The 12,766-nt window shown below is 46.2% G+C and overlaps 1 protein-coding gene across 4 annotated transcripts in view; it reads left to right on the top strand.

Annotated features, from left to right (window-relative positions):
* The window catches only part of LOC147033730 (serine/threonine-protein kinase NIM1-like), a 158,869-nt gene that overhangs the window by 79,571 nt on the left and 66,532 nt on the right, over positions 1 to 12,766 (top strand). The window contains exon 20 of one of the 4 annotated variants that reach the window (XR_015055616.1): positions 2,306 to 2,413. The exons of 2 other annotated variants lie outside the window; for them this stretch is intronic. Coding sequence is in view for 1 of the 2 variants with exons in the window: in XM_085871895.1 (XP_085728021.1) it covers positions 2,306 to 2,418 (113 nt within the window). In the remaining variant the exon portion in view is untranslated. Of the gene's footprint in view, positions 1 to 2,305; positions 3,681 to 12,766 lie in introns of those variants that run through there. One more of the 4 variants, XM_085871895.1, reaches the window with a different exon arrangement.

Raw genomic sequence — 12,766 nt, 5'->3', positions numbered from 1 at the left:
CTCCCATCTACTTCCCAAGCAAAGCACTTGAAGAGGTTAAGTCACTCAAAGTTTTGAGCCTCACCATCAGCCATGATCTTTCTTGGATGGAACATACACTGATGAGCCAAAACATGATGACCACCTGCCTAATATGCTGTTGGTCCTTCGTGTGCCGCCAAAACATCGCCAACCCACTGAGGCATGGACTCAACAAGACCCCTGAAGGTGTCCTGTGGTATCTGGCACCAAAACATTAGCAGCAGATCCTTTAAGTCCTGTAAGTTGCGAGGTGGACCCGCTGTGGATCAGACTTGTCGGTCCAGCACATCCCACAGATGCTCAATTGGATTGAGATCTGGAGGATTTGGAGGCCAGGGCAACACGATGAACACTTCATCATGTTCCTCAAACCATTCCCAAACAATGTGTGCAGTGTGGCAGGGTGCATTATCCTGCTGAAAGAGGCCACTGCCATCAGGGAATACCATTGCCATGAAGGGGTGTACCTGGTCTGCAACGATTTTTAGGTAGGTGACACGTGTCAAATTGATGTCCACATGAATGACCGGACCCAGGGTTTCCTAGAAGAGCATTATCCAGAGCATCACACTCCTTCCACTGGCTTGTCGTCTTTCCAGTGCATCCTGGTGCCATCACTTCCCCAGGTAAACGGCACACACGTACACGGCCATCCACGTGATCCAAAAAGAAAACGGGACTCCGGACCAGGCGACCATCTTCCACTGCTCCAAGGTCCATTTCGGACGCTCACATGCCCATTGTAGGCACTTTCGACGGTGGACAGAGGTCATCATGAGCATTCTGGCTGGTCTGCGGCTACGCAGCCCCAGACGCAGCAGGGTGCGATGCACTGTGGATTGTGACGCATTCCTCCCGTGACCACCATTAAAATTTTATGTGACTTGTGCCACAGTAGACCTTCTGTCGGTTCGGACCAGATGGGATAGCCTTCGTGCATCGATGAGCCTTGGGCGCACAACACCCTGTCGCCGGTTTGTGGTTTGTCCCTCCTCGGACCACTGTTGGTAGGTACTCACCACTGCTGACCAGGAGCACCCCACAAGCCTTGCCGTTTCAGAGATGCTCTGACCCAGTCGTCTGGCCATAACAATTTGGCCCTTGTCAAAGTCGCTCAGGCCTTTACTCCTGCCCATTTCTCCTGCATCCAACACATCAACTTCAAGTACTGAATGTTCACTTGCTGCCTAACATATCCCACCCCTTGACAGGTGCCATTGTAACAAGATAATCAATGTTATTCACGTCACCTCTCAATGGTCGTAATGTTTTGGCTCGTCAGTGTATTTCCAAGATGGTCTCCAAAGCCAGCTGCCAACTGGGCATCCTTCATCATGCAATGTCTTTCCTTGACCAATCTGATCTTTTGACAACCTACATGACCTTTATTCGCAGTTTGATGGAGTACTGCTTTCCACTTTGGGCTGGTGTCTGCTGCCAACCTTGCTTGCCCTTCTTGATGCTGTGGAATGGAAGTGCTTCACAACCACTGGGTTTTTCCATGATGAAGCTGTGTCTAGGTCTGTCATTTACTTTGAGTCTGCCCTGGGAGGGCTCCATTCCCGTACAGGTACAGTAGGTTTTAACTTTTAACCTCAGCAGCGTACGAGCGATCACATTTTCTTTTTGCCTCACAGCTGTTTCAAAAGCAGTTGCTTATCTTTATATGAACCGAGCTTGCTTCAGAATCGTGAGTTTTTTTCTTTGTGAGTTTCAAAGCTGATGACACATGATTTCTGAGGCGTTTTCTGCATTAACATGTTTTCTAAATTGGAGAGCCAATTTTTTTTTTTTTACCCATCACATGATTGGCATCTGTTTATAAGTAATAATGTTTATGCACATCTTGAAATGTTGAAATGCAACGTCGTTTTAAATTTTTTTTTAATTGAAATTCCTCCAAAACAAGGGTGAAAGATACTGAAGGTTTTTGGGTTGGAAACAGTACGTACTGGAGTCGGTAATCACACTGACTCCAATTTGCCGATTCCCGTAAAATTTCCAATATCGGCCAAGTGTGTGCATGTGTGTGTTGTTCATGAAGCATAACATTTTCTCTTTGCTATATGTATGTATGTATATATATATATATATATATATATATATATATATATATATATATATATATATATATATATATATATATATATATATATATATATATATATATATATATATATCGTGATGAAATTGACAGAAGCCCCAGGAATATGTTGCAACAGTTACAAGGCTTGGCTGACCCAAATGCATGCTCCTTCTGAACCTCTTCATACATTGTTGACAGTCAAGAAGAGAAGAAGGAGGAAGGCAGAAGAAGGAGGAAGGCAGAAGAAGGAGGAAGGCAGAAGAAGGAGGAAGGCAGAAGACACACACACACACACACACACACGCATTTAAAGGCCATTTTCCCTGCTAAAGCAGGGGTTAGCCTTGCGGGCTCCATGACAATCTTCTCCACTTTACCCTATTTTCTGCATCTCCCCTTCTTAATCCTCTTGCCCACATTTCTTCTTCCACCACCTTTAGCCAATTTTTCTCGGTCTTCCCCGTCCTCCACTTCCGACTACACTCATTTCCAACACTTCTCTCACCCAGTCACTTTCATCCTTCCTCAACACATGACCCAACCATCTCAATCTGTTTCTCTTCACAACATCCATCACAGACTCTATTCCCATCATCTTCTGCAAGTCATCATTTGTCTTCCTCTCTCTCAACGATACTCCACACATCCCCCGAACAATTCGCATTTCCACCCTTTCCAGCCTTTGTTACAGGCCCTGTCACACCTTGACGATTTAGCCAGCATATGCTGACGTATAAAAAATTTGTCTAAAACCCTGCCACACGTCGAATACGTTATGGGTAAGTTTTTGTATACGTTAAGAGCACGCTGAAGCACGCTGGCATACGTCGTAGTACGCCGACCTCGTCGACAATTTTAAGCATGCTCAAAATTTTCTGACGTATGCCAGCGTATGACTCACACGTTCCGCATACACTGGCCATAAGTTGTAGGCACGTTATGCGATCGTTGACGCACGTTACTTGTAAGTTACTCATAAGTTGAAACACATCGAGGTAACTAATGTTTAGCGTACACGAAACATATTTCTAACCTCTGAGTAACGTGCTTTGAACCTATGAGTAACGTATCTCCAACTCATATTGACGTATGTAGACGTATTTGATGGACGTCTTCCGGACGACCACAGAACTTACTGAACGTGTTTCTAACTTACAGCTACCGTATTATGGTGTATTGGCAGCGTTTAGGGGAATTGGTATATAAAAGTGGGGTTCACAGGAGGAAGCCGTCAGTGTTCCAGACTCCATGGTTTTTTTTTCCTTCCTTCCTTCCTTCCTTTCTTCTTTTTTTCTTTCTTTCTTCTTCGGCATGACAGTGATGTCATGATGTTGAGCGGCAGCCTATTAATTATATTATATTATAACCACACTAGAAATCGAAGTGTCAACATCACCGTCATGCTGAAGAAGAAAGAAAGAAAGAAAAAAAGAAGAAGAAGGAAGGAAGGAAGGAAGGAAAAAAAAAACATGGAGTCTGGAACACTGACGGGTTCCTCCTGTGAACCCCACTTTTATATACCAATTCCCCTAAACGCTGCCAATACACCATAATACGGTAGCTGTAAGTTAGAGACACGTTCAGTAAGTTCTGTGGTCGTCCGGAAGACGTCCATAAAATACGTCTACATACGTCAATATGCGTTGGAGATACGTTACTCATAGGTTCAAAGCACGTTACTCATCGGGTAGAAATAAGTTTCGGATACGCTAAACATTAATTACCTCGACGTGTTTCGACTTATGAGTAACTTACAAGTAACGTGTGTCGACGTGTGTCAACGATCGCATAACATGCCTACAACTTATGGCCAGCATATGCGGAACGTGTGAGTCATACACTGGCATACGTAGGAAAATTTTAAGCATGCTTAAAATTTGTCGACGAGCTCAGCGTACTATGACGTATGCCAGCGTGCTTCAGTGTGCTCTTCATGTATACAAAACTTATCCATCACGTATTCGACGTGTGCCAGCGTTTTAGACAAATTTTTCATGTCGGCATACGCTGGCTAAATCGTCAAGGTGTGACAGTGATAGTGACATTTCTATTTCTAGTCCGGTTATGATTTAAATCGTTGAGCAGCAGCCTATTAATAGCCTATGCCACGTGATCAGCAGCGATACGTGCCGCACGCTATGCATACGTTATCTACTGTTAAGCATAAGTTGAGAACGCCGACAACACGCTAAACATTCGTTGGTATAAGTTATCTATGTTATCGAAACGTTCTGTGTACATTACTAATACGTTATGCATACGTCCAACTCGTTTTGAATACGACCAAAACTGAAAAAAAAACATCAATAGTTCAGCGTACGCCAGCGTTTTACATACATTTTGATACGTTGCCATACGCTGGCTAAAACGTCAAGGTGTGACAGGGCCTTACTGCTCCATGTTCAGTACCCATGTCTTACTCCCATAAATCATCGTACTCCTCACACATGTAGCATACACCTTTCCCATCAGCTTCAACGACACTCCCCTCTTCGTCAGCACGCCATTCAGTTCCCGAAACTTCTTCCATGCACATCTCACTCTAGCAACCGTCGAAGAGTCTGATCCACCTTCTCCATTCAGCATGTCTCCGAGATAGCAAAATGTTTTCACACCTTCCAGCTTTACACAATCTCCAAGATCCAACTCAACAATTCCTTCATCTGCAGCTCCCTCTATGCACACCTGACACTTGAATGTAGCTGCTGCACTGGTTAATGACCCTCTCACCCCACTACATTTTCGATGAACCCATTCAGCACACATTGTACACTGAATGGAGTTCACTCCGACAGCTTTCATGCACACAGCACATGGCCACTTCCCAGTCCTTTCCACCTCACCACATGCTTTACCACTTGCCATCACCTTCGTCTTTCCGATATTCACCTTCAAACCATTTGCCTCCATACATTCCTTCCACTTGTTCATCTTCTCCTTCAGTCCATCCATACTCTCTGCAATCAACACCAGATAATCTGCATACAGCAGATCCCACGGTAAACCCTCCTTTACCCTCCGAGCCAGCACCTCCATCAGAACTATAAATAGAAGTGGACTTAGTACCGACCCCTGGTGCACTCCCACCTTCACTTCAAACTCACCACTGTTCCCATCCTTCATCCTTACAGCTGTGCGCGCTCTCTCGTACATTGCCATCACTACTCTGTTGAACCATTCCTCCACTCCTAACTTCCTCAATGCCCATGTCATTACTTCATGTGGAACCCTATCAAATGCTTTCTCCAGATCAACAAACCCAAAAAACAACTTCTTCCTCTTCTCCATGTACTTCTCCTGCAACTTTCTTACAATAAAAATCGCATCTGTCGTTCCTCTTCCTGGCATAAATCCAAACTGCATTTCGTCAATCTTTACCTTCCTTATCCTCTTCTCCAACACCCTTTCCAATACCTTCATTCCATGCTCCAATAACTTTATTGCTCTATAGGAGCCACAGTCCAGAGTCACCTTTCCCCTTGTATAGAGGGACGAAGGTACTCAGTTCCCAATCCACTGGAATGCGGCCTTCTTTCACCACCAGATTACAGATCTCTGTCATTCTCTTCACACCCCAACTTCCCGCTGCCTTCAACATATCTCCCACAACTCCCGTCGGCCCTCCTGCTTTTCTACTCTTCATTGCTCTTATAGCTTCCTCAACTTCCTTCTCAGTTATCTTCTCTGCTGGTCCTTAAACTGGGTTACTCTCGATGTTGCTATCCCATTCATTTTCTACATTCAACAGCCTTTCCATGTATCTCTTCCATCTTCCTTAAAGACCCGGTCACACCTTGACGTTTTAGCCAGCAATGGCAACGTATTAAAATGTATGTAAAACGCTGGCTTACGTTGAACTTTTGATGTTTTTTTTTAAAGATTCGGACGTATTCATAGCGACTTGGTCTTATGTATAATGCATTGGTAACGGACACAGAACGTTTCGCTGTGTTATAGATAACTTATACCAGCGAATGCTGAACCTGTTGTCGGCCTACACAACCGATGCCCAACGATAGTCTAACTTAGGCATAGCACGTTGCACGCATCACCGACGATGTCGTGACGTAGCCTATTAAAAGGCTGACGCACAACGATTCGAATCATAACTGCCGTAGAAATGGAAGTGTCAACATCGCAGTCACACCTTGGCGATCTTGGCGATCTTGCCAGCGTATGCCGACCTAAGAAAAATGTGTCTAAAACGTTGGGGCACGTCAAATACGGTATGAATAAGTTTGGTATACGTGAGTAGAACGTTAAAGTACGCTATCATACATCGTAGTAAGTCGAGTACGTCAAGAAATTTTAAACATGTTCAAAATTTTACGACGTACTCTGCGTATGACACACGTTCCGCATGCGATGGGGATAAGTTTTACACACGTCCACAAAGGCTACTTATAAGCTCCTCATAAGTCGAAACACGTCGCGGTAATGTCTTTTTTACGCGAAACTTATTTCTAACTTATATTTGACATGCTTTGAACCAATTCTTTACGTAGTCCCAACACACATCGACGTATGTAGACGTATTCCAATGACGTCTTCCGGTCGACAAAAAAAATAAATGAACGTGTTTCTAACTTACAACTGCCATATAAAGACGTGTTCCCAGCGGTTTTGGGAATTGGTATATAAAAATGCTGCTCATAAAAGGGGAACCCAACAGTGTTTTCGAGTCCTTTTTGAGTCGATGTCCATGTCAGCAGTAGCAGTATCAGTATCAGTATTAGTATTAGTAGTAGTTTGTTCATGTTGGCAGTAGTAGGTGAGTGTGAGGGGAGGGTGTGGGTTATGATGGATCGTCCTTGCGTCCGCGTGTCCACGGGTAGGAGACATCTTTTCATCATTGCTCAAAGTTCTTCGCGGCTAATTTTTTATGGGGCTTTTTCAACAATGAGCTATAGCTTGTTTTTACGATTTAGGTCTATTCATAACGGGTTGGACAAATGCACAATGAACGAATAATGTGCATAGAGCGCTTTGATTACTTATAGATACGGTATACCAACGAATAATTATCGTGAAGCCGGCGTTCGCAAACTATGCCCAACGATAGCCTAACTTATCCATATCGTGCGGCAGTTTATCTTTGCCGGTGACGTAGGGTTTGCTATTCATAGACTGCCACTCAACGATTTAAATGGCTGCATCTCCACTATTGAAAGTAAACGCTTGCGCTCAACAATTGGATTTTTTTTACACTCAACGACTTTTAAACGGTACCACTCAGCTATTTTCATTGTTTACAATGAACGATTTAAATTGCTGTCACTCGCCTTTGTTTTTTGCCGCTGGCGCTCGGAAATTTTCATCGTTTCTATTGAAAATCGGCATACGTTGGCTAAAACGTCAAGGTGTGACCGGGCCTTTAATTCCATCTGAGTCCACAACGATTTGTCCCTCTTCACCCTTCAAGCAACTCACCCCAGTCACATCAAACCTCTCTCACGCTATCTGCTTTGCAATCCTGAATACCGCTCTCTTACCCTCCTCCGAATCCAAGCGTTCTCCAAACATTTTCCTATGGGCCTCCTGCGCATTTTCTACCTCTTTCTTTGCAGCCTTCTTGGCTACCTTATAACTTTCATGCGCTGCCTCTTCTTCCACCGTACCCTTCGCCTTTTGCCATTCCTTGAACTTCTTCCTCTTCTCTTCAATCGTCTTTCCAACTTCATCACCCCACCACCATATTTCCGAGTTCCTCGGTGGTCCTTTTGTCCATCCACATACCTCACCAACGGCTCCCAATAGACTATCTTTCATTGACATCCAACCACTTTCAAGCTCAACCACATCATCCTCAACCATACTCAGCCTCTCTCTTAATGCTTCCTCACTGTCGCCTCTTTCAACCTCCACACCTTCATCATCGGTTGGTACTTCACCCGCTGAATTCTCCTCGCACCTTTCACCCTTATATCGCAAACAACCAGGTGGTGCTGTGAAACAGTCTCCTCCCCTGGGATCACCTTTGTGTCCCAGAGGTTTCCCCTATCTCGCCGACGCACCATCAGGTAGTCAATGGTTGTCGTCAACCCACCTGACGTGTATGTAATAAGCTTATTATCCGCTTTCTGGAATTAAGTATTACAAATCAACAAATCAGCTCCATCAGCAAACTCCAAGATCCTTTCACCTTCTCCATTTCTCACACCATATCCATAAACCCCCATGGACTCCCTCAAAACCGTCTGGACTCTTTCCCACATGTCCATTCAAGTCTCCTCCTACCACAACAATTTCATCATTCACATTTTCCATCAACTTCTCTATCGCACACCAGAACATGTTCTTCTCTTCATCGCTTCGACCGACCTGCGGGGCATATGTGACCGACCTGCGGGGCAGATGACGTTCACCAAGAGATTTCCGATCACGATTCTCACCATCTTCAACCTTTCACTCACTCTAGTCATACACACTACACTGTCTACAAACTCCTTAGAAAACATGACACCAACACCATGCACGCCTTCCCGGCACCCTTGCCACATAAACTTGTACTTCTGTCCCTGCCTACCCTTCACCATTCTCACACCACTTTCCTTCCATCGTGTCTCCTGCACGCAACATATGTCCACTCTTCTTCTGACCAATGTTTCAACCACTTCTCCAGATCTCCCTGTCATTGTCCCTACATTCCATGTACCAAACCTCAGAAACCGATCTCCACTTGGGGCATCAGATGATTGGTCATCCAAAATGGAAAAATTTCCTCTCTTGCTTCGATCGGGTCCCCACCTTGAGTTTTAACGAGAGGGGGTGAGGACCCCCACGGGGTACTTTGGGCTGTACCCTGCCCATCAGTTGTACTCATTATAGTTTCCTTTTGAGGCGGTTTTTATGGCCGGATGCCCTTCCTGATGCCAACCCTTTTGGTCGCCTCTTACGACACGCAGGGATACGGTGTACCTATTCTAACCGGGGCACACACCGGGAGAAGAAGACACACGCACGCAAAAAAATGGAGGCAGGACAGGAAGATACAGTAGAAGTATACATAAATGTCCAAAAACTGGGAATAACAAAATCCAGAGCAGCAGAAACTCCACAACAGCAAACGGCAACACTAGAAGCAAACACAGCAACATTGACTGCATTCTGCCTTCCCGTACTTGCGATCTCACAGTCATTGTGTTGTACTTCAGCCGGTTGTCCATACTATGGTTCAGGAGGACACAGTTAATGCCTATGAAACCTCTGTCGCTCCTGTGTGAAACGGGGCCATCGCCGTAAAATACAAAACACACAGGAAATGGCGCTTTGTGTTGAGGCGCGGCGGTGATGGTCATGTTTAACCCTTGACCAGTCAAAGATCCCCGAGGGGTTAAACACGGCAAGGTAAGCCTAAGTCTTATTTATATATATATATATATATATATATATATATATATATATATATATATATATATATATATCTCTCTCTCTCTCTCTCTCTCTCTCTCTCTCTCTCTCTCTCTCTCTCTCTCTCTCTCTCTCTCTCTCTCTCTCTCTCTCTCTCTCTCTCTCTCTCTCTCTCTCTCTCTCTCTCTCTCTCTCTTTTCCCCCCCTCCCCTCTTCTCCTTCCTCCTACTGGCTCACCTCCTCCTCCACACCCTCTCTGTCCCCCCCCTCTCCCTTCGTCCCTCTCTTCCCCTCGTCTCTCTGCTCCCTCTCTTAGTAATCCCGTCAGCAAAGTGACGGGTGGTATTTGCTATTGTTGAATAACAGCAAAGCATAAACAAAAACACATTGCATCAACTTATTTTTGAGCTATGCTAAACATGTGTTTCACGAATACCCAAAGCAAGAAGACATGCAAAGTATCCAGAGGCTTCCTGTGTGGACCATGTATGGGTCATGGGAAGCAGTGATCCAAGTTTTGTATGGAAGGCATATAGAAAAGGCAAAATGATGAACAGAGAGTTGAGTGCCATCACATTGCAGGTAATACCATGTTTAGTGATGGGGATAGACCATTCGACAGAACTGTCTCTGCATTTGTACACATTTAGCTTTCTCCCTTCTGGTTAACAATCGAAATTGAGAGACTGGAAACTGAATATGGATATGCATCACTGTTGAATGAGAGTGTTACAGCTCACAGCTATATGTGAGAAAGAACCAGCTTACAGGTTTTGTCCTTCCCTCTGAAGTACATTGTTCGTGAAAAGATGAGGATGTGGCAGGAGAGCACTGCAAGCATCTACCTGAAATGGGGCCTGCATCAAGCACACCTCAATGAGAATGACGTTCAAGATCCCAGCAGAAGAACACAAAGCAAGCAGCATCCTCCTTTCTCCCAAAGATTCGAATGTATCTTCACAATATTTATTGGGCAACTACCAAATACTGTTATGAATCTGGAAACCATTCGCATTCACACATACAGTTGGCCCAAAGTTTAGTTATTTCGTTAAGTATATGTGGATAGTTAGAATTCCTCCCCATGTCTAATGGGAATTTCATGTGTGCGCTGCGAGTTTTTTTCTCGTTCGTTTTCTACATCAATCCCCACCACTCCCATGGCGCCATAATACACGTGTTTGAGTCCACGGACATAATAGGGGGTGAGATTACCTCAGAGCCGACCCCACCCCAGCCAGATGGAATGTTCGCCTCGCCCAATGAGGGGAGGACACCGATCGCCCGACTCCCCCCGACCAATTCGAAGGAGAGTTACCTCAGAGCAGATCCCTCCACCCACCCGGGGAAGGGATAAGAAAGGTGGTGAGCAGTCTTTTGCGGTCTGAGGTCTTTTTCGGGGTTCCTTGGTGGTCAGTGGTCGTGTTGGTGCTCCTGGTGGTGGTCGTAGCGGAGGTGTTTTGTGGTGCTCGTGTTGTCGATCGTCGTTCGTGGCAGCCAGGATCATGGGCTCCTTGGATTCTGGGTTATGGGTTCGAGTCCCACCGTGGTGGGTTGGAGTAGGTAAAACCGCACGAGGCAGCCAGGTACCCGGCCAGACTTTGGCCCTCAGCTCTGCGGGACGCTGAGTGCGAGGTCCGTTCCGTGTTTTGCGAACGGCCCAGGCGCGCACGTTTGCGTGATCGGGAGCTGGCATTAAAACGATCCGCGCTTGGTACAAGACACCAGTGCAGACGGCTAAAATGGCGAAGAATTGAATTGTGTGAATTCGGAAAGCACGTGTCCCCATGTGAGCACGTGCACAGAGGCCCACGTGCTGCTCATCGCGAGTACTGTTTGCGGGACGCGCGGAGCGGGTCCCTGGGACGACACCGCGGGGCCCATGTGCGTGGTAAACCTCACAGGGTCCATGTGCGAGTGACGTCACCAGGGATCTCGCAGCACAAAATGCGGGTGAGTGGCGCATGGTTCTTCACTTGGTGGATGGTTCGAGAGCGAGCGGTTGTTGCAATTAGCGGGGTGATAATATGCTTTCAATTATCACCCATATGGAGGGGACGTGCATGTCGAAAACCGCCGCCATGGCGACGCAAAGATGGCCGAGCCTTGCTACGAGTGCACGAGACCCCGGCCGGGAGGTAGTGAACATCCTCGCCCAGGCAAAGGAACATTAGTTAGTGGGAAGGGTTTTGCGTAGATAGACCGGCCTCATGGGGCCCATGAAACGAGTTAGAGGGAATGTTTAGTTTAGAATTTAGAAATGGAATGGAGACATGGACGGACTTGGAATGTGTCATCGGGACATAGCTTAGCAGTAGAGTTAAAAGGAACGTGCATTTGAATAAGGGATGACGGGGAGCACGAGCTCGTTACTGGGACGTAGTTAGAGTGTGTTGTAAGAAAAAAAAAAATCGAGAAAGGAACATGAGTGAATGTGGGACAGCAGGCCCAAGTGTGAATGGAGTGAATGTGGAATGCATGGTGCGAATGAATGATTGGGGGGGGGGGGAGTGAATCCCACCCAAGGGAACCCGGGGTCAGTGTAATGTTAGTGGGTTCGTTAAATTTACCAAAGGAGGTCGTTTTGTTGGTGTTGGAAGAAGGCACGATACCTCTTTGAAGGGCACAGGAGTCCATTGACCGGCTGGGAGCGTGGCTGTGGAAAGGTGAGTACTGAGTAGAGGGCACCCTGGGCATGGAGAAGTTGGCCAGAGTAAGCCATGGGTCCAAGCGACCGGGATAGTGAAATGGGACCTGGAGCACCAGAAATGCCACATGGGCATATACGGGGGAGTAGCCAGGAAGGGCACTCCCCACGTTCATACGGAGTAGGTAGGCTCTGAGACAGCCTCAGCTGCCCAGGGGTGCCGTAGTTCGAGTTCGGCAGAAGGGAATCCTTGCCAATTGAGCCACGCTGCCCAGCCACAAAATTGTGCAAGGGCACGATAGAAAATTTGCGGGCCAGGCCCAAATTAATAATGAACACCAATACAGGCGACTGGAATCATGGTTTCTAGAACCAATAGTTTAAAGAGACAGGCGTGTTGAAAAGCCCTGGGGATGGTTTAAAGTGTAATAAAGGATAGGACAGATAGGAAATGTGAACCCCTTCGCACCATCCATCCCTTCGCTGCCTGTAGGCCGCTGGACCCACCATTGGAAATTGCTGAAATCTGTGGAGGTTGTTCTGAGGCTCCATTAGGCCTTGAGACAGATCCACCTGTCTCTTCCTTATTCCCCTCAAGAGGGAGCTTAGGGGTTGGGAGTAGGGAGGTGGAATAGGTGAGCCGGACAAGGACAGTAGGAGGG

Source organism: Eptatretus burgeri, chromosome 2 (genome assembly GCF_056783735.1).
Source record: "Eptatretus burgeri isolate ZD-2024b chromosome 2, Ebu_testis_v1, whole genome shotgun sequence".
Lineage (NCBI taxonomy): Eukaryota > Metazoa > Chordata > Myxini > Myxiniformes > Myxinidae > Eptatretus > Eptatretus burgeri.
Note: the sequence above shows the minus strand (reverse complement) of the source record. Positions and strands in the feature narration are given on the sequence as shown.